We start from the raw sequence: 22,600 nt of genomic DNA on the forward strand, positions 1-22,600 counted from the left end.
ATAAACCTGTTCTTACAAGCAGAGTTTAATGATATTGATCTGCTTAGAGCATAAAGACCAGTTTTACACTTACCATGACTTCCCCCGTCTGCTGCTCTCGCAGGACAAAGCTGAGCGTGTCCAGGTCAGGGCCTGCCAGCAGACGTAAGAGCAGAGGGTGTTCTCCTTCTGACAGCTTACATATACACACTGCAAAAAAGCACACACACAATACTTTTAAAAAACTACTGATGACTAAAGCTGGAAAAGAGAGCTAAAAGGTAAATGCATCTCTGATTTGAGAGGAAGATTTCTGATTTAATTAAATCCTTCATTAAAATGTTTAATCCAAAGCTACTGCCTCATGACTATAAGTTAAATGCATGTGTTCGACTACATTAGTATCCATAGCTAAAGCCCTGTAAAGAATTGGCACCCTGTCCAGTGTATTCCCAGTGTTTCCAAATGGAACTGGAGACACCACAACCTCTCTCATTTTCATCAGTTCGAAAGCAGTTAATTAAAACAACTGATGTATTTCGCAAATAGTTCAACAGTTTATGAATGTTTCTCAATGCATGATTGTAAGGAATTTAAGGATTTCACAATTTACAGTCCATAATATTATTAAAAGATTTAAAAAATGTCTGAGCACAAAGGACAAGGCTAAAAACCAACACTGAATGTATGTGACCTTTGATCCTTTAGACCAGAGGTCCCCATCCTTTTTTAACCACGGACCGATTTCATATAGGATGTAACTTCACGAACCGGCGGGGGTGGGAGGATTTAAAATAGAATAACTATGGAATGGAAAATCAGTGTGGGTCCTGAGTTTTTTTAATTTAATTACTTATTTATTCTTTCTGTGCAGCCCAGTAATAAATGCCATGGACCAGTACCGGTGCGTGGGGACCACTGCTTTAGACAGCACTGCTTTAAAAACCAACCTGCTTCTGTAATTAATTTAATTAATTAATAAATGAATGTCACTATATAAAATACAACATTTTCTGTTGGAAAAAAGAAACAAGATCTTTTATACAGTGAGGAAAATAAGTATTTGATCACCTGCTGATTTTGTAAGTTTACCCCCTCACAAAGACTTGAACAGTCTATAATTTTTATGGAAGGTTTATTTTAACAGAGAGAGACAGAATATCAACAAAAAATACAAAAAAAAAACTTTAAATAAAGGCTATAAATTAATTTGTATTTAATTAAGGGAAATAAGTATTTGATCCCCTACCAACCAGCAAGAATTCTGACCCCCACAGACCGGTTATGTGCACATGAGGCACACAAATTAGTCCTGTCCCTGTATAAAAGACTCCTGTCACAGAATCAGTTTCTTCCGTTCAAATCTCTCAACCACCATGGGCAAGACCAAAGAGCTATCAAAGGACGTCAGGGACAAGATTGTAGACCTGCACAAGGCTGGAATGGGCTACAAGACCATCAGCAAGAAGCTTGGCGAGAAAGAGACCACTGTTGGTGCGATAATTCGAAAATGGAAGAAATACAAGATCACAGTCAATCACCCTCACTCTGGAGCTCCATGCAAGATCTCACCTGGTGGGGTAAGAATGATTCTGAGAAAGGTGAGGTCAGTCCAGAATTACACGGGAGGAGCTTGTCAATGATCTCAAGGAAGCTGGGAGCACCGTCACCAAGAAAACCATTAGTAACACACTTCGCCGTAATGGATTGAGATCCTGCAGTTCCCGCAAAGTCCCTTTGCTCAAGAAGGCTCATGTACAGGCCCGTCTGAAGTTTGCCAATGAACACCTGAATGATTCAGAGAAAGCTTGGGAGAATAAGATATGGTCAGATGAGACAAAAATTGAGCTTTTTGGCATCAACTCCACTCGCCGTGTTTGGAGGCAAAGAAATGCCCGGTGGGGATGGTGTTCTTGGGGTCATATCCAGCATTTCTCTGCTCCCAGCTCCCTTGAGATCATTGACAAGCTCCTCCCGTGTAATTCTGGACTGACCTCACCTTTCTCAGAATCATTCTTACCCAACGAGGTGAGATCTTGCATGGAGCTCCAGAGTGAGGGTGATTGACTGTGATCTTGTATTTCTTCCATTTTCGAATTATCGCACCAACAGTGGTCTCTTTCTCACCAAGCTTCTTGCTGATGGTCTTGTAGCCCATTCCAGCCTTGTGCAGGTCTACAATCTTGTGCCTGACGTCCTTTGATAGCTCTTTGGTCTCGCCCATGGTGGTCGAGAGATTTGAATGGAAGAAACTGATTCTGTGACAGGACTCTTTTATACAGGGACAGGACTAATTTGTGTGCCTCATGGGTCAGAATTCTTGCTGGTTGGTAGGGGATCAATTACTTATTTCCCTTAATTAAATACAAATTAATTTATAACCTTTATTTAATGTTTTTATTCTGGATTTTTGTTGATATTCTGTCTCTTTCTGTTAAAATAAACCTTCCATAAAAATTATAGACTGTTCAAGTCTTTGTAAGGGGGTAAACTTACAAAATCAGCAGGGGATCAAATACTTATTTTCCCCACTGTAAGTCTAAAAACCAAAGAAAAAAGAAACGGTATATAAAATTAGGGCTGTCGTTAATTGCGTAAACGCGATTAATGCGTTAAAATTTTAATCACGATTAAAAAAATTAATCGAGATTAAAATTTTTAATCAAACAATTTATATTGGGCTGTTTGTGCCACGTAAATACGTGTCTCTGTGGTAATTTGCGCTGCTTTAACACAGCAACATTGTGTTTATATTGTATAGCAATAACACAGGTCTTTTTCCAGTTTGCGGTCGTGAGTTACAAATGACTCGAGCTGCTGCAGCTACATATTGTAAAATGTAGCGTGTTTTTGAATAATAATTTTTGTTTTCAAAAAGCGTGAGAAATCATCACTAGACAAAATTACAGTTATTTGATCAGTCTTTTGACGCTTCAACATCATCTTTGGTCAAAGCACACCTTTGTCTCGTCAGGTGTCTGCACGCACGGGTTCGCGTTACAGGGAAATTGAGCTCAGGCAACTTTATTTCAGAGGAATTTGGATGGAAAGCCCATGAACTGTACACGTCGTGGGAACATTACAAATACTGGTGTTAAATGGATAAATAGTAAATGTTAAAAAGTAGCGGTATTGCACATGTTCGAATAACAGTATTATTGCACGATTTGTAAAGTTAATGCACTTTTTGCAGTTTTACAATTATATTAAAGTTGGGGGGTAGGCGTGCAGTATTTATTTGATACAACAATGGAACTTGGAAAAAATGTTTTTCAGTCTGTAGCTGTGTGTCCTAAGGACCTTATAATGCCCGGTTTAGGAGTCCCTTGTCAGTGAACACAGTTTACTGCTGTGATAACTTACACCCACATCCCCCATGTGTTTAATTTAGCTTATAAACAGTACATGTGCATAAAAACAGAAAAAATGCACAGAAGTTTGTTTCCTATTTTGAATGTGTTAATCTTTACTCAGAAAAACAATAAAACCTGGAATTTGACCGGGCGTCTCCAAACCTAAGTATAAGACTGTATATTATACTGTTAGAGCATTTGACGTGGATTATTTTGCAACAGATTATACCTACTAGAGTTAAAACTATGTAGTGTGGCATATTAACTCTATTTATTTATTTATGGTCAAACAATCAAGATAAAAAATGAATGTTAGAGGTTGATAGTAAAATAATACAAACAAAATATTGCTTATTAATAAATATTATAAGTAACTTCTATTTTAAAGTTAAAATACATTGCAGATATGGGTAATAAAAAACGCTAGTATCAGTGGTGGCACATTAAGCTATTACTGAAACTGGTTCCCAGCTGATATAAAAGCACACAAACTACAGGAACACTTTTAAAGGAAGTTTACTGCTAGTGTAATGCCATCATTACATGAGAATTTAAAATTCTTAACAATTTCCAAGAAACACACAGTGGCAATTACTGGTGGTGTAATACACACTCATATTGCATCACACCACCTCCAAACAGCATCATTAAACTAAACACTAGCACACTTGTTCCAAAAGATCTAATTTAGATAAGAAACTGAGCTCGTTCATGGACCTGATGTTTATCAAACGCAGTTCTTTAGCATAAATGTCCTGCACATTATGTTTTTCAGGCTTCCAACTACAATCAGGCATTTACACTAACTATTTTAAATTAAACAGCCTAACATTCTAATTACACTACCGCTCAAAAGTTTGGGATCACTGTGAAATGTTCTTGTTTTCAATGAAAACACACATGAGATTAGGAAATATAGCTAATAAACAGGACATGCAGACATTGTCTGAGTAAAAAAAAAATTATTTTGATGGAAATGATGACTGTGTACTTCAAATTTAGCCTTTATCAACAAAAGCCACCTTTTGCAGCAATTACAGCCTGGCAGACCTTAGGCATTCTAGCTGTCTATTTTCGAGGTAATCTGATGTGATTTCACCCCATACTTCCTGGTGCATCTCCCATGACATGGATTGGCTTGATGCAGTCTTCCTCCGTACCATACAGTCCAGCTGCTCCCACAACAGCTCAATAGGGTTCAGATCCGGAGACTGTGCTGGCCACTCCATTACAGTCAAAATTCTGGCTGACTTCTTATTTCTTAAATATTGCTGACACATTTTGGAGGTGTGTTTGGGGTAATTATCCTGTTGTAGGATGAAATTGGCCCCAATCAAGTGCTGTCCACAGGGTATGGCATGGCGTTGCAATGTCTTGTGGTAGCCTTCCTTCTTCAAAATCCCATTCACTCTATATAAATCTCCTATTTTACCACCTTCAAAGCATCCCCAGACCATCACGCTGCCTCCACCATGCTTGACAGCTGGCATTAAGCATTGGTCTTGCATCTTTTCATTGTTCCTGTGCCTCACAAATGTTATTCTGTTTGATCCAAAGACCTCAAACTTGGACTCTGTCCACAACACCTTCTTCCAATCTTCCAGTGTCCAATGTCTTTTCTCTTTGGCCCATCGCAGTCTTTTCTTTTTATTGGCCAGTGTAAGGTATGGCTTTTTCTTGCCAATTCTGCCATGAAGTCCAGCATCCTGAAGTCACCTCTTCACCGTTGATGCTGACACTGGTGTTTGACGGGCTCCATTTAGTGCAGCTGTCAGTTGACAACCTGTGAGGCGTCTTTGTCTCAAACTCCACAGTCTAAGACGTTTATTTTCTTGTACAGTTGTGCATCGGGGCCTCCCACTCTTTTTTCTGTCCTTATTAGAGCCAGTTTGTGCTACTCTCTGAAGGGAGTAGTTAACAGCATGGTAAGATATTTTAAGTTTCTTTGCAATATCTCGCATTGAGAAGCCTTCCATTCTTAACACAACAATAGACTGACGAGTCTCTATTTTGAGCCAGTAAGCAAGCCAACAACTGCTGATGCTTCAGATACTAAACTAACCTAGAATGTTGTGCTCCCTTTTATGCTCCCTTATTAGTATAACGTTTTTCAGCTGTGCAACAAAATTAAAAAAGGGTTTCCTAACAATCAATTAGCCTAATAACATTCTTAACTTGGATTGGCAGCCAAACCAGGAGATTGAGGCAGAGGACTAAGAATGGCTGATAATAGGACTATATGCAAAATAGGCCTCTATACAAAAATAGGCTTTAATGCAAACATTTTCATTCTTCAAAAATCATCTGATACATTTAAAATAATTGTGTAATGGACTAAATTGTTTGTGAATTGCATGAAAATGTGTTTTTCTTTGGAAAAGAGGGAAATTTGCAAGTGATCCCAAACCTTTGAGCGGTAGTGCAAATCATTTTGTTTTATTTAGCAGCAACAATTATTTAACAAAAATACAATATTTTTCTTGTCAGTGGTTGATGTACTGGACTAGTAATAAGAAGGTCGCTGGTTAAAGCCCCATTACCATCAAGCTGCCACAATTGGGCCTTCGAGCAAGACCTTTAACCTTTAAATGCTTGCATTGGAGATGTCATGGTGAACATTGTGCTGCTTGGAACACGATCCAGCATGACCGGTTCAGCGATAGGACAGTGATAGCCAACAGTAAACTGACTGCTGTCAGGTATTGGATTAAAATCCTAGGAGCTATTGTCAGACCTTGCTTGGTGCAGGACAATGCCCAGCGTCATGTGGTCAGAATGTGTAGGCAGCACCTGGATGACAATGGCATTGATGCCATTGACTGTCATTAGGAGCTCACTGATGCCCTGATCCAGTTGTAGGACTGGATCCCCCAGAGCACCATCCACCATCTCATCAGGAGCATGCCCAGAAGCCGCATGCATCTTATCACCCACACATTGACGAGTGTTGTGCCACCTAGTGTTGTGTACGGAGAGACACACCCTAAGTGCACTTCTTCCTCATCTCTGTGCAGGCGCCTCTAATCAGCCAGCAGAGGTCGTAATTGCACCAGTCTGACAGAGAGAGACCCATATCCTGCTTAGTCCCGCCCACCTAAACAACCGGCCAATCGTTGTTCATGTGGCCGCTCAGCCTTCAGCCGGCAAGGTAGAGCTGAGATTCGTGTGTTTTTACCGCTGCGCCACCTGAGCGGCGGCATTGTGTGTATTAAAAACATCATGGTTTGATTAAATGAGTACTTGTGCCCACCACTTGTCCTTGTCATTAAGAATACTTGGTTATTATTATAAAACTACTGTTACTCACTACTCAAACAAGATGAGAACTGTGATGGTTGACTTGTTGATAGGACAACAGAATACTGATATTGTGATAAATTACATTAAAGTGTTGAATTAAATACCCAGCCTAAATTTGGTAGAATTGTGCATTAAAAAGAAATAATAATAAAAAAAAACAAAAAAAAAAACAAAAAAAAAAACTGAGAACTGAGCAGGGCAGAGGCACTTTGCACCAGAACTGAGAAACAATGCATTAAACAATAGCTTATGAAACACAAAACTGAAATACCACAGAGTTTCCCCTGAGAGGTCTGTCAAATACCAGCTAACAACCAACTAATCAGGAACTGGTTCAAAGTACTGTGTTCATGTAGAAATAACAGGCAAAAGTGGTACCACTAATGCCCATTCATACATGCACTTTTGTCCAGCCATGTAGGGAGAAGGGGTTAGGTAGCTGCAAAGAGTGGGCAACTCCATATTACTGCCCGTTGTTTTAGAATGGGATCACCAACAATCTTGTAATAAGGTGTCCACACACTTTTGGTCATAGAGAAAGTGTTTACACAAATTGTCAAACTTATGTAAGACTTACTATACTGCATACAAAATGTAAGAAAATTTTAAAGTTACATAGCGTTTGAATCTCAGCGATACTGTCAGCCTGACAGGCGTCTACACAGACATACACCGATCAGCCATAACATTAAAATCACCTCTTTGTTTCTATACACTGTCCATTTTATCAGCTCCACTTACCATATAGAAGAACTTTGTAGTTCTACAATTACTGGCTGTAGTCCAGTGGGAATCGATACTCACTGTAAACAGCAGAGGGCACTGGCGCTATTCACCTCGCCTGGTTGACGTCACTACAGGGTTGTACGGGATTTTCCAGCCAAATTTATTTATGTGAGGATATTTTCTTTATTTTCATTCATTTATTTATATAATGTGGGATTTGTTTTAAAATTTCATTTCATTTTTTTTTTACACAAAAAGGGAAATGTGCAGCATTGTTTTGCATAGTTTGTACCTACCTCAAATAAAAGGGCATTTATTATTTAGATAAATAAAATTTTTTATTTTTTTAAGAGAAATAATGAAAGGAAACTGTCATAATTTGTCTTCAATTTCATTTTGTTTAAAAAAATCAGGAAAAAATCGTATCGTGAACCCAGTATTGTGAATCGCATCACATTGTGGGTAGAGTGTATCCTTACATCCCTAGTAACCAGTAAAGATTCAGGTGAAGTGAAGGGTTTTTTGGTACATGTCTATATTGTGACTACCAAAAAAAGTGTAAACAAACCAGCCTGGCTCTATGTGTTCACTTGCATAGATCTGTAGACTGTTTAAAGAGCAGTTTAATATAGATACAGTTTACATTTCATAAAAAATGTGGGAAAAGGTCCATCCCAGTTAATTGCTGTTAGAAACCCAATAACATCTGGGGTCTTTATATGAAAGAAGCTTGTAAATCTCTCCAGAATGAATGTGTTTACAGTACACTCCGCTGCTATGATGTGGACTGGAACATTCTGCTATATTCTCTCTAATGAACTCTGTAGCAGAGCCGTCTGACAAAAGTCTAGACAAACCACTTCATTAGCAGAGCTCAAAGCCTCAGCATGTCATTTAACAACGGGTGGAACAAACAATTGCATGAGGGACAAGGTTTCCCACATATTACCCAACATTCTCTTTACTAGGATCACAGGGGGGGATTTCACTGTGTGGTAAAAAAAAATTGGAGTGGAGATCTGGCTCATTCCTGTCTCAACAGGGAAGGCATGTCTCAGACACCCAGACAGCAACATCAGCACATTTCCCCCGGCAAAACATGGCGAGATCAATCACACCCTGTTACTCGTTTCAACCGAGAAGTTTGACGTCTCCCTGTGAACACGTACTGTTTCCGGGCTTTGAGTGCTTTAAACACTAGAACCCAACACATTCAATGAGTGATGAGCCAGGGGTTACACCGTGTGCACTACGTGTTTGGGGTGGAAGATCTGAGCACTGAACCGACTCTATCGCTGCATGACGCAACACTGGAGCAGCACTACAGACCCGAGTGCTGTATAAACAGCAGACTGTGTTCCAACACTATATATATATATGGTTCAATGATAAACTGCCTGTGTTTAAAGTTTATGCTCAGGGTGCTGCACTACTTCGTGTGTATGACGTTAGAGGAGGCCCTCACTGGCAGATCCAAGCCCTGTTTGGGGGGGGGCCTCTTATGGTATTTATTTATTTATTTTTGTGCAATTTTCCCCTCAATTCTCTCCATAATCTAGTCGTATCTGATTACCCTGATTGCATTACACTCCCTCTGTAGCGATACTACCCCCCACTGCTGACTGAGAAGCCCCGCAACTTACACACGTCCCCTCCAACACGTGTGCAGTACCGACTGCATCTTTTCACACGCGATAAGCTTTGTTTTTGGAGAACCACACCCTGGTCAATGTATTATTCCTCTACTTTGTGCAGGCACCATCAATTAGCCAGTAGAAGTCGTAGCTGCATCAGTTATGAGGAACCCTGGTCCGGCTTTCCCACCCTGTGTAAACAACAGTCAATCCTTGTTCATGTAGCCGCCCAGCCCAGCCGGATGGCAGAGCTGAGATTCAAAACGATGTGGTCGAAATCTCAGCTCTGGTGTGCTAGCATATTTTACCACTGAGCAGTCCGTATTTATTTTTTTTAATTAGTTTTGGTCTTTGCGGTAAAACATGCTAGCCCATTACTGCTAAGATCCTGGGTTAAAATCTCAGTGGTTCTCTTGGCCAGTCGAGCATCTACACCAGGGGTCGGCAACCTTTAACACCCAAAGAGCCATTTGGACCCGGTTTCCACGGAAAAGAAAACACTGGGAGCCGCAAATACTTTTTGACATCTAAAATGAAGATAACACTGTATATATTGTTTTTTTATCTTTACGCTTTGTATAAACAACTATAGTGTGTTGCTTATGAAATCTATGAAGTGCTACAGAGAAAATAAAATTTTATTTATGTAATGAACACATTTTGAACTCTTAAAAAAAATAATTAAAAAAACACGCCGAGTTGAAGGTCTCTTTCAAATGAATTAAAAAGCTGAACTTTAATTATCCATGTAGCAAACAAAAAATGCTGTGAGCCGTCATCCTTATATCGCCTTTGCAGAACAGTCTAGCCATTGGGACGCTGAGTGCTAGACCCTAGCCCCAAAAAAAAAAAAAGGAGCAAGGTGACCTAGAGTAAAATGGTGTTATATACTATACGGTGTTATGGCAGCTCCCTATTTGTAAGAAGCTAACAGGGCAGGAAATAGAAATAGTGGCACTGCAGCTGCCCACCAGCTGACAAGTGCTTTGTCTCAAATTTCATACTACTTACTAGCAGTTGGTGCTATAGGCAACATCTTTATCATGGTATATGTACATTTTAAAATGGTATAGTTGGTAATTATGTTATAGAGGCGTGATATACTTGTTTTGCTAGGCTGTTTGTAATTAGCAACATAATGAATAAAGTCTATTAATACCCACTATTGCTGCACTTTCAACTGGTAAAACGTATGTGTGTGTTTTGTGTGGGGTATTCTTGGCTTGAAATCCTATAGACTACAACACCATCCAAAGGTAACAGTCCATGACAGTAACGCTTCTATAATTAACACTTCAGCCTTGTTGCTTTCTAAGCTAAACTTACTTTCGACAACCTGGCATCAATCAGATTATTACTGAACCAGCTGGCTAATGCATGCACATGCACACACACACGTGTATAAATGGCCGTGGCTCACCGTGGTCCTCGCGTCTGAAGCGTTTGTACAGAGCAAACTTGGCAGGGTTGTCAGCCACTGTGAACTTGCGCAGCAGAGCCTCGATCACCTGCTGGACTGTGTTGGAGCTGCTGATGTGCAGGGTGTTTACACAGCCGCGGGGTAAATAAAAAGCCTCCGCGGCCTTCATCCCCGCCACCACTCCTGTCACCGTGATGGGCCGGCGTAACTCCAGCTGCACCTTTATGAAGCCTGTGTATAAGCCATCATGATTCTGAAAGACAAATTAAGACGAGAGAAGGTTATTGCCTTTGAAGACCATAGAGCACACACCTGGGCCACTGTATGGCCCCCAGACCACATCTGGCCCTTTGGCTGTCCATGACTGGCCCGCATGAGGTCAGTGGTAATTAGAAATCAGCTGTAAATAAGTGTACATCATACATGCAATACAATGGCTTTGTTTTTATTTTTGAAGGGACTGTTATTTTTCAGTTTATGTAAGTTTAAATTTACGTTCGGCCCTCCACAACAATTCCAGTTTCTCATGTGGCCACCTTGAAAATCTAATTGCCCACCTCTGCCATAGAATGAGCAGGCATAAAAGGAAGAAAAACAGGCCGGTTTTCGTGAGCTGCAGAGTCCTAACAAGGTACACAATGTAGAATTCCTTGCATTTACATCAGGCTAAATGAGGCAAAAGAGAAAATGCTGTTTGTTCTTTAAACTGGGCCAGCTGTCCAGATGGAGCTCAGACTAATGGTAACACAATATCTTTAAGCTTGTTGGCTCAAATGTCGAGGCTGAGTGGCGTGGGCCAAAGGAAAAGGACAGAGGGTGCAGTTATAGGTCAGAAAGCAGCCCAGGGCTCCAGTCACTACTGTACTGAAACATAAGTACACTGCTGTACAGACCCTGAGGCCTTGAGCTTAATGAGCCAAAACAGGGAGACCTGACACCACTTGTAGTATCGTCTTTAAGTCACACCCACCCAAACACACACACATGGAGCACTAAAAATATTCAATAACCTTTGCACACCTAGTGAGCTCTCTACATAGAGGGCATTTTACCTCATTGTACGCGCACTACAGAGAAGAAAGCTGATCGAATTCTTAGATGCCTTAAAATGCTGTCTAGTAAGGCACCTTAAATTAAACGGTATTTTGACTGAATAACGAGGGAGCATCCGATGCTGCCTTAGCTGTAAAGGCAATCCCAGCATTCAGTGCGGCACTTTTCTCACAAAAAATAACAAATATGGCGGACAAAAGCGGAGCAACGAATGGAGTTCTTTCATTTTTGATTTGTATAAACTATGGATGTAACGATGCACCACAAGACAGTTAAAAATCACAGCAGTAAAAACACACTCTGGAACCAGAGCTGGGATCTCGAATACATCGTATTGAATCTCAGCTCTGCCTGCCGGCTAGGCTGAGCAGCCACATGGAACAACGATTGGGCTGTTGTTCGGATATGGGTGGGATTAAGCCGGATGGGGTCTCTAGCTCATAACTAATGCAATTACGACCTCTGCTGGCTGATTGATGGCACCTGCACAGAGATGATAAAAGAGTGCTCTCAGGGTGTAGCTGCATTGCACTCATCAAAGTGCAGGTGATAAGATGCATACGGCATGCTGCCCATGTGTCGGAGGAGGCGTGGGTTAGCTTCGTTCTCCTCAATCAGAGCAGGGATCGGCATTGGTGGAGAAGAAGCATGACGCAATCGGGCAATTGGACGTGCAAAAAGGGAGAAAAGGGGGAGAAAATGCATAAAGAAAATATTTAAAAAAATTGATTCACATGTGTAACGATACAAATTGGTTTACATGTATAATAAATTGATATTCACTTAAAACAGCAGAGGGCACTGGCGCTATTCACCTCTCCTGGTTGACAACACTACAGGGTATTTATGTGAAGATACTTTCTTTATTTTTATTATTCATTTATTTATATAATGTGGGATTTATTTCATTTCAGTTTTTTTTTCTTTAACACAAAAAGGGAAATGTGCAGCATTGTTTTACATAGTTTGTACCTACCTCAAAAATAAAAGGGCATTCATTATTTAGATGAATAAAAGATGAGCACAAATACAGTATTTTATTTTATTTTTTTAAGAGAAATAATAAAAGGAAACTTTGTCATAATTTGTCTTCAATGTAATTTTGTTTAAAAAAAATCGGGGGAAAAATTGTATCGTGAACCCAGTATCATGAATCGCATCGTGGGTAGTGTATTGTTACATCCCTAATATAAACGTGTACAATTACTTGCTAATTCAGGCTTGTCAGTGACAACGTAATCATTTTCGCTACACAGAGGGAGACGTGCTAGCTCGTTGTGCCACCTCATCCCATTGGTTTGAATGGCATGAAACTAACTGTGTTAGCTTGGTAAGCGAAAACTAATGTAATCACTGTAGTGCGTTCGGAAAACCTGACTTATAAGTTGATGTCTAATTAGAATCCTCTCTACTGAGGCAGCTGCCTATGTAGGCAGTAGACAGCTTAGCAAGGTAGCTCACTAGGCTATTGAACAGACCCTATTTCCTGCCTCAACCAACAGAAACATAAAAAATCAAGACAGATGGACAAATGTATGTCAAGAAAAAAAGAGAGAGATGTTGAATAAAAAGTGAAATGTATTTTTCTCACAACAGAAGCTATTTAAAGGCTCCAAACAGCATCCACCCAGCTATATGGGAATCAAAGAGGCAGCCCAAACAAAAGCAGCTGATCTCACCTCACAGGTCTTATCAGTATAATACAAAAGTCAAGGCTGAATGCAGTCACACATGGCTGGTAGAATGAGTAATGTCTCTATAAAAAGACAGACAAAACAGCACCAGCCAACAGGTTTAAAATATAGTGTCTGTACGAAAACCTAGTGAGCTGCCTTGCTGTCTACTTGGGCAGCTGCCTAAGTAGAGAGGCTTCTAATAAGACATCAAACTTATACGGCGACTATGTGACCACAGTTTTCGCTTATGCCTGGTTCACACTACACGATTTTTGCCCGGATTTTCGCTCGCCGACTGGTTGGCGTTAGATTTGTCGGCCGGCTGCATTGCAAAAAATATTTATTAACCTCCAACTCACTACAGAACAATCCATGCTGTTCGTGTAGCCAAATCAACTCAGATTCATTTATTTTTCCTCCTTGCTTTAACAACTTTAATCGCTCGCTTATTGTTGACGTGCATTTTTGGACATGGTTTCATTAAACCCCTCGTCACTTTTCATGACAAAACCTAGTTTGGGAGACCAGACAGACATCTGCGATTCCTCCTGATGGTAGATTGTGTAGTGTGTGACCCCCTATCAGTCGTGTAGTGTGAAATCCACATCGACCGAAAAGACTCCGGAGTGCAAGAGATCCAGTCATGTAGTGTGAACTGTACAGCGATCTGAACACCTTGAAAGTCGTGTAGTGTGAACTTGGCATTAGTAGGCTAACACAGTTAGCCTCAGGCCATTCAAACCAATGGGCTGAGGTGACACAACCCAGTAGAATGCCAGCTAACATCTCCCTCTGTGTACCGAAAATGGTTAAATTGTCACTGACAAGCCCGAATTTGCAAATAAACACACCTTTATACAAATTAAAAATCAATAAGAATTTATTTACATTTAAACTCTGTTTGTTGCTCCGCAATCGTCCGTCATATTTAAATCTTTGGCAAGAAAAGCTGTGCCACACAGAATGCTGGGATTGCCTTTACCACTAAGGAAGCATCGGATGCTCCCTCATTATTCAGCCAGTTTATCGCTTCAAATTAAGGCAGCTTAGCAGGCATCAAGTCTTCTTCTCTGGAGCACGCATAGGATGACGTAAAATGATGTCTACATAGAGAGCTCACTAGATCCATAACGTCTAGTAGGCAATTTTCCCCTATTTCATTTTTTTCGTGTTTTACCACCGCTTATCCTGGTCAGGTTCACGCTGGGCCCTGCTTCCCGGAATCACTGGGTGCAATGCAGTTACACCCCGGCCCTGACGCCAATCCATTGCGGGGCCTCAACCATTCCTTCCCCTCAAACATAGCTAAACATTTCTGTATGTTGTCTGTATGCAATGCATATCATGTCTATCATATCATGATTAGGGACAGTGGTAGCCTAGTGGGTAGAGCTTTGGGCTATCAACCGGAAGATTGGCGGTTCAAATTCAGGCTCTGCTATGCAGCCACTGTTGGGTCCTTGAGCAAGACCCTTAACCCTGTCTCCAGGGGCGCCGTAGTATGGCTGACCCTGCACTCTGATCGATCGATCTGTTGATCTATATGTATTGCACCCAGTAATTTTGCTGCAACTCTGATCAGGATAAAGTGATGGTAAAAAATGAAATAAAATGAAAAAAAATATTGCTTGATATAACCAATACAGTCCTGTCTATGAGGGAAACAATATCCTGTATTAAATTGTCAAGTCTGCAGATCTTCTGGTTCAGTGCTTGTCCCAAGTGCCAGTCCCAAGCCCGGATAAAAATAGGGCATCCGGCATAAAAACTGTGCCAAGTCTGGTGTGTGAACCAGATCCCTGTTGCAATCCCTAAATACAGAAGCAGCTAAGAAAAAAAATGTTTGCTGATCCTTCCTGCAACATACAGACATGCACCCATGGGGGAGCGGGGGATGAAAATTAAGAAGAACCAGGAACTCCTACCAGTGTCATTTTGAAGTGGCCTCGTGTGTCTGCATTGTACAACTCAATCTTGTGCCTGATCTCCTCGAGAGTGAAGAGAGTACGCAGTTGCTTCTCCTTTTCTGCATCCTGAATACAACAGAAGAGAGAAAAAAAGAGAGTGAGCATTAAAAATACAAACAATACATCTAAAACCTGAACCAGCAGCAAACACAGACTGCCTGAGGTTAAAATGTTCCATCAGAACAAAATAAACTAACATTGGGAGGCAGATATGTACACACACACACACCCTTGTACATAACCACATCAGAGCTGTCATTCATGTGCTATGTGAACTGTTTGTTTTCCTTCAACAAAAGGGTCTGAGAACCAGTACCAAAAATATTTCAATTAAGCCATCATTCATTCATTTTCAAGGATGAGGCCCTGCGATGGGTTGGTGTCCTGTCTGTGGTGCACTACAGCATTGTGCCCAGTGATTCTGTAAAAGCTGGACCCGTCATGACCCTGCCCAGGTTAAAGTGGGAAAATGAATAAACATAAAAATGAAATGAAAAAACATATTAAATATAAAGGCACAAATGCTAAAGCCAATTCTAACACACTGACCACTGCAGAGTGTCCAAACTCATGAGTTCGAATCTCAGAGTCACCAACCTGGTTGGCCGTCCACACATACACAGTTGCCCGTTTTTAAGAAGGGGAGGGTCAGACAGGGTCTGTTCCGCTGTTGCTTAGATATATGGAGGAAGAAGTAGCTCAGCGGTGAAGGTACAGGACTGGTCATCGGAAGTTCACTGGTTCAAGCGCCACATCTGCAAGCTTGCCACTGTTGGGCCCTTGAGCAAGGCCCTTAAACCCCAGTTGCTCATACCGTATACTGTGTCACTTTGAATAAAGGCGTCTGCTAAATGGCAAAAATGTAAATGTAAATATGCAATCTCCAATACTGGTCGAGTCACCTGCAGGAGTGGGGGGGCGGGGGTCACATGGAACTATACAGCATGTGGAAATGCAGGGCAGTTGTAGCCAAGCGGTTGAGGTACTGGACTAGTACGTTTGTTTACACAGCTCTTTTTTATCCTTTGTTTAAGTTGGTTAAAAAAATGAGGCTTTCAGGGACTTTTTGTTTATCATTAAATCTCCAGCAGAATGTGTGTGGTGAAGTTCGTTTGCCTTGTGTGGTTTTGTACCCCATCATTACGAAATCCTGTTTAAATAGTTTTTCACTCTTGTTGCCAGATTGAACTTTTATCAGGATTAACTGTGTGTGAGGAAAGCTTTCTGAATGTGCACTAGATTTAGTGCTTTGTAAGTGGGTGTTTAAAGATTTTGTTTTTGGAAACTTTTCAGTCAGGTATTTAACAGGGATACAACATGGACCATGAAGCATTGAATCCAGTTTTTCCAGTTCCTGGTAATCTTTGAGAATGACGTGTAAGCACTTACTTTTTGGTGACTAAACTGCCCCGATCAGCCATAACATTAGAACCACCTCCTTGTTTCTACACTCACTGTCCATTTTATCAGCTCCACTTACCATATAGAAGCACTTTGTAGTTCTACAATTACTGACTGTAGTCCATCTGTTTCTCTGCATGCTTTGTTAGCCCCCTTTTGCCCTGTTCTTCAGTGGTCAGGACTCTCCCAGGACCACTACAGAGCAGGTATAATTTAGGTGGTGGATCATTCTCAGCACTGCAGTGACACTGACATGGTGGTGGTGTGTTAGTGTGTGTTGTGCTGGTATGACTGGATCAGACACAGCATCGCTGTTAGAATTTTTAAACACCTCACTGTCACTGCTGGACTGAGAATAGTCCACCAACCAAAAATATATCCAGCCAACAGTGCCCAGTAGGCAGCGCCCTGTGACCACTGATGAAGATCTCAAAGATGACCAACTCAAACAGCAGCAATAGATGAGCGATCGTCTCTGACTTTACATCTACAAGGTGGACCAACTAAGTAAGAGTGTCTAATAGAGTGGACACAGTATTTAAAAACTCCAGCAGCGCTGCTGTGTCTGATCCACTCATACCAGCACAACACACACTAACACACCACCATCATGTCAGTGTCACTGCAGCGCTGAGAATGATCCACCACTCTGTGGTGGTCCTGTGGGGGTCCTGACCATTGAAGAACAGCATGAAAGCAGGTTAAAAAGGTATGTAGAGAAACAGATAGACTACAGTCAGTAATTGTAGAACTACAAAGTGCTTCTATATGGTAAGTGGAGCTGATAAAATGGACTGTGAGTGTAGAAACTAGGAGGTGGTTTTAATGTTATGGCTGATCGGTGTAGGCCGGCACCTGACATGACCAGTCAAGTGTCAATGGTTCAGCAAGGCATTTTCTCCAGTCACTATTCAGTTAACAAGCATCCACTAGTTTCCATAATGTTAGACATTATTGAGTTTTTCAGTGACCGGCCCAGTAACAAGCTCAGCTAGCTTTGATTCAAAGCTAGTTAAATAAATAAAGTGTTAAACTCCTCTTGGCACATGTCTCTCCAGCCTAACATACACTTGTCCTGTAACCTCTCCCTAGTGCACCAGAATAGCACCAGTCATTAACCTACTCCACCTGTGAATCACCCAGTTAGCAAGTGAGGTCATGCTGATACTCTTCTAAGCTTCAGGTGACATATGAAACAATGTGCATTGTTGAGAACAGCATGCTAGGCCTTCCACACTCCAGTACTACCTGCTATAACAGCACTGTTTTGCTTTTCAATGCTAATACCAATACTGATGTACTCCAATTCGAGTCAGTGTACACCGATCAGCCATAACATTACAACCACCTTCTTGTTTCTACACTCACTGTCCATTTTATCAGCTCCACTTACCATATAGAAGCACTTTGTAGTTAACACTTAACATTTACTGACTGTAGTCCATCTGTTTCTCTACATACGTTTTTATATTACATGCCCCATGCCAAAATGCCGTAAAGAGGAACCTTTAGAACATTTTATTTTGGAGGGTTATCGTTCTCAAGAAGTATGGCGCAAAATGAAAAATTTAGGTCTTGAGATTAAAAGTCATATGAAGTCCGTCTGTTACGGTATATTTGATGAAATTATGCCTAAAAATAAACACGCCTTCCTGTGGTTAGTACTGTGTATTGTGAAGTCTAAATTGTGGAAAACAAGATGCAGAATGACTATTGATCAACAATTTGTTTCAGCAGAGAATGTTTATAAAAATATAAGAATTGAACTAAAAAGAATAAAAACAATGAATATTTTATTTAAGAAGATTTTAAAATTGTAAATGGTTGTCTTGATAATGTAATAGGGATGTCCCGATCACGATCTTTAATTTTGATCCTGATCCGATACCGAGTCTCAAACCGATATTGTATTTTCTAGATATTGTCTAGATAAGAACTAGATAATACTGTTCACACAGTGCACACTTCAAGTACATTACAGTTATTCAAATTAATCCAATGTATATGTTTAACAACTGAATAGCTCTGCAGTGCTGTAGGAAAAAAATTGCCTGCATCCAAGCTATTGCTTAATGTTCTTTTACAAAATAAAAGTAAACAAACCTAGTGCAGCATTGTAGTAAAAATGAAGTGAGATAATTACAGTTTCACTTTGAACTTTATATTCAAAGAACATAATTCTGTTTAATGCAGTGATACACTAAAAATGAACAAAAATCTCCACTCACAAGTGGTGTAGCAGCTTAACTTGAATATAAAAAAACAAATAAGTTACTTAACAGCATTACAGTAAAACCTGAATACCAAAATAAAATGGAAAGTCACTCTTTTGTTATGAAGGGGAAAGTCAGTTCTTAAAGTGCTTGTATTGTGACAGTGGTTTGATGGACGGGTCTACGCAAAGTGAGTGTGTTTTGACCCTTTGGGGCTTCCATAGTGCATGGGATAGCGTGCTCGGCTCTGGCTGTCCGCTATTCGGAACAGAAGAAGTTAATAAAGTGTTAAATGCTCCCGACAATTTGTGAATATACCGTGTATTTTATTTCTTTATTAAGCGAGTGCATCGCTACGACGCTCGGTTACATAACTAAGCCAATCAGAGAGCTCGATACTGAGATGTCGTTCAGTCTTGTAACACGTAAACTTGTAAAAGCTGTATGTTATGGTCCTGAAGTTTTCATACTCGGATTAAAAGTTATTGTTTTGTAAACCGGTGTGATCCTCGACTCACACACCATATAAATAGTAAAATTCTACAGTAATGAAAGCAGCTCTGCTACTACCGGCTCGTGAAACGCTCGCATTACAGACATTACACTTCACTGTTGGACAGCGGACATGCTGACGTAAAACAAAAGATCGGGTTATGATCGGCATTAGTAAAGCCGATTTCCGATCAGTTAAAAATGGATTGATCGGCCCCGATCGGATCGGGACATCCCTATAATGTAATGTAATTTCCGTGTACTCTGATGAAGTATAAATAAAGGGGGGAAAAAAAGGGAAAAAAAGGAAGGACGTTTTTGCTGGTAGACACTTGTCTGCTGTCAAATTTATTATAATCCTATAACCCAGGTCTGACTCAGAAATAGTAAAATGTAACAGCGTGTAAAAAACCATCTGTTATTATTGCCGGTCTTTTGAGACTCGGTGGAACCTTTGGCCCCTGCTGAAGGGGAAATTATGTTGCATGTGTAACAGAACTCCTCTCAAACTGGCATGGTATTTATCCAGCACTCTGTACAGTAGGAAAGTCCTCGTCTGTCAGCCGGTTGGCATTTTATCCTGATAGAAGAGTCTTACCTTATAAGGGTCTCGTGCTCTCTGAGTTCAGCTGTGCTGCAGGCCTGAGAGCTTTGTTTTGAGCACAAGTGCTGATGAAAGTCGGCACGCTTCTCTCTGCTGTCTTATGACCATGTAAGACCAGAGTGCACTTCAGGCTGCTGACACCAATTAAAATAGTGACGGTCCAAACGTGCTTAAGATCCTTGCATTAATATTTTTGTAGTGTTGTGGACTGACTTTGCTAATGGTGTGCAGTGCTTTTAACAGGCCAGCCATGATGTTCTTGTGTGTGTGGGACATTATTGGACTGTGTGTTTTTTTTTGATCCCCCCCCTTTTTTCTCCTAGCGTAGTATTTTTTTTAATTCCTGGTTGTGAATCCACTGTCGCTTGCACCTCCCCCTTGTCTCATCATAGAGAGCCAGATCACACGCCCCCCTCGGAGACGTGTCCAATCTGTGATTGCTTTTTATCGCCTTCCAGCGTTCACATTTACATTTTCGGCATTTAGCAGACGCTTTTATACAAAGCAACTAACAGTTTAAGCAATTGAGGGTTGAGGGCCTTGCTCAAGGACCCAACAGTGACAACCTGGCAGTGGTGGGGTTTGAACCGGCGACCTTCTGTTAACTAGTCCAGTACCTTAACCGCTAGGCTACAACTGCCCTGGATTTCCCCCTATCTTATCAAAGAGAGCTGGATCACACGCCCCCTCAGAGACGTATCCAATCTGTGATTGCTTCTTATCGCCTTCCAGTGTTCACATTTACATTTTCGGCATTTAGCAGAAGCTTTTATCAAAAGCGACTTACAATCTATGCAACTGAGGGTTAAGGGCCTTGCTCAAGGGACCAACAGTGACAACCTGGCAGTGGTGGGGTTTAAACCAGGGACCTGACAGGACGGCTTCAGTGGATTTAAGATTTCGGAGATTGTACTTTGCCATTATACATTAGAGCTGAACATAAGGTGCTCGTGTGGTGCAGAAGTCTAACGTGCAGCGGTTTAAACTCGCGAGTTCAAATCTCAGCAGAGCCACTGACCTGACCTCGGCCCTTACAAACACAATATGGGACTGGTCTGGGCACCTGTGAAAGTCACATTTACCCCTTTTCCGACACGGATCCGGCTCCGTTCCGGTTCGCAAACTTGATTTTGATTCCACGTGTCTCCACTAGGGATGCACCGATCCAACTTTTTCAGTTCCGATACCGATCCGATACATATACTTTGCATATCGGCCGATACCCGATACCGATCCGATACCATTGTTGAATTAATAAACCGTATACTTTATTATGTGGGAAAGACTTAAGGCATCAGGATTGACTTAAACATTACTAAGTTTGCAAAACAAAATATAATTAACACAGATGTAAATGTACTGAACTGCTATTTATAAAATAGTAATTATTTTTAATAAAATAATAAACAGGTATCTTAATATTTCAGTGTTATTTTCACTCGACGAGTAAGCATCCGACGCTGCCTTGGTGACCAAATCAATCCCAGCATTCATTGCAGAAAAATAAACATAGCTTGACGGGGCGGAGAAACGAATGGAGTTATTATCAAACGTAAATAAAATATTACTGATTTTTAACTTGTATAAACTTATACCGAGTGTTTTTATTTGCAAGTTCGAGCTTGTCAGGAAATGTAACCGTTATCGGTACATGAAGGGAAATGTTATATTGACGTTAGCGTTAGCGCTGTGCTACCTCAGTTCATTGTTTTTAATGGCAAGATGCTAAATGCTAAACCCGATGGAATCGCTGTGTAAGTAGCGCGTTCGAATAACCTGATTTATGAGTTGATGACTTATTAGAATCCTCTCTACTGAGGCAGCCGCTTACGTAGACAGTAAGACAGCGAGGCAGCTCCTTAGGTTTTCGAACACTCCCAAAATGTAGCTGCTGACAATGAGAAAAACAGTAGTAGCTTAAATAACTTTTTCAAATAAACTTATCCGTAAATATTTAGTGCAAACAGTAATTCAAAATAAAATATAGCAGCTAAACATGAGTAATAAACATGTTGCCATCGAACTTGTTAGCATAGCAAGCGTGAAATACCTCCATGCAGCTGACTCTTTGGCTCGCTCCATGTTGCTCTTTTTGTTTGTGTTATACGCCATACGTCAGCAGCGCGTCCTGTATGGGCTTAGCATGCGTCACAAACGAACTAAAGTGAACGTATCGGACCCATGGATCGGCCTGATTATCCGATATCCGATCCATCTCATTTTGGTAATATCGGGACCGATATCCGATCTTAATATCGGATCGGTGCATCCCTAGTTTCCACCGGAAAAGAGGTTCCAGACAGCGAACTAGCGTTCTAATCTGGCACGACAGATAACTTGATTTTTCAGCGCGAACTGTTACGTCATCAGTGGGCGTGTCACACTGTAGAGTTTTGGGTGCCATTAAGTTCAGCTGATTAAATTTTGAGCCAGTTTGCCGCTGATATTCTCAAAGTGATGAACTGTGTGATATGACGTGGTAAAAGTGACCCGGAAAAATAAAGCGTAACGTGGCTTGTTGTACGAAAACAATGGGGGATGAATTTGGGCATTACAGAGCTCTTATATCCAGTAATAACTGAGAGAAATGTAGTGTTTCTGTGTCGTACTTTTAGTACATTAAGCCACATAACACTTTATTTAGGTGAAGCTTTTTCGACTCTCACGAGAAGGATTCAGAACCCTGATCTGCAAAATCACCACACGTGAAGTTAATACGGTTAAACACAGATACATGTGGAGCTTTTAGACTGGATTTGATGGTTATTTCACACACATGGAT

The 22,600-nt window shown here is 40.8% G+C and overlaps 1 protein-coding gene across 1 annotated transcript in view; it reads right to left on the bottom strand.

Annotated features, from left to right (window-relative positions):
- LOC134324644 (ras association domain-containing protein 3-like) overlaps nt 1-22,600 on the bottom strand; it is a 94,407-nt gene that overhangs the window by 412 nt on the left and 71,395 nt on the right. Inside the window, exons 3-5 of the mRNA XM_063006550.1 lie at nt 15,067-15,174; nt 10,413-10,665; nt 74-189 (exon numbers count right to left, since the gene is read on the bottom strand). Coding sequence (XP_062862620.1) covers nt 74-189; nt 10,413-10,665; nt 15,067-15,174 — 477 coding nt within the window. The remainder of the gene's footprint in view (nt 1-73; nt 190-10,412; nt 10,666-15,066; nt 15,175-22,600) is intronic.

The sequence above is a fragment of the Trichomycterus rosablanca genome, chromosome 1, assembly GCF_030014385.1.
Source record: "Trichomycterus rosablanca isolate fTriRos1 chromosome 1, fTriRos1.hap1, whole genome shotgun sequence".
In the NCBI taxonomy this organism is placed as follows: Eukaryota; Metazoa; Chordata; class Actinopteri; order Siluriformes; family Trichomycteridae; genus Trichomycterus; species Trichomycterus rosablanca.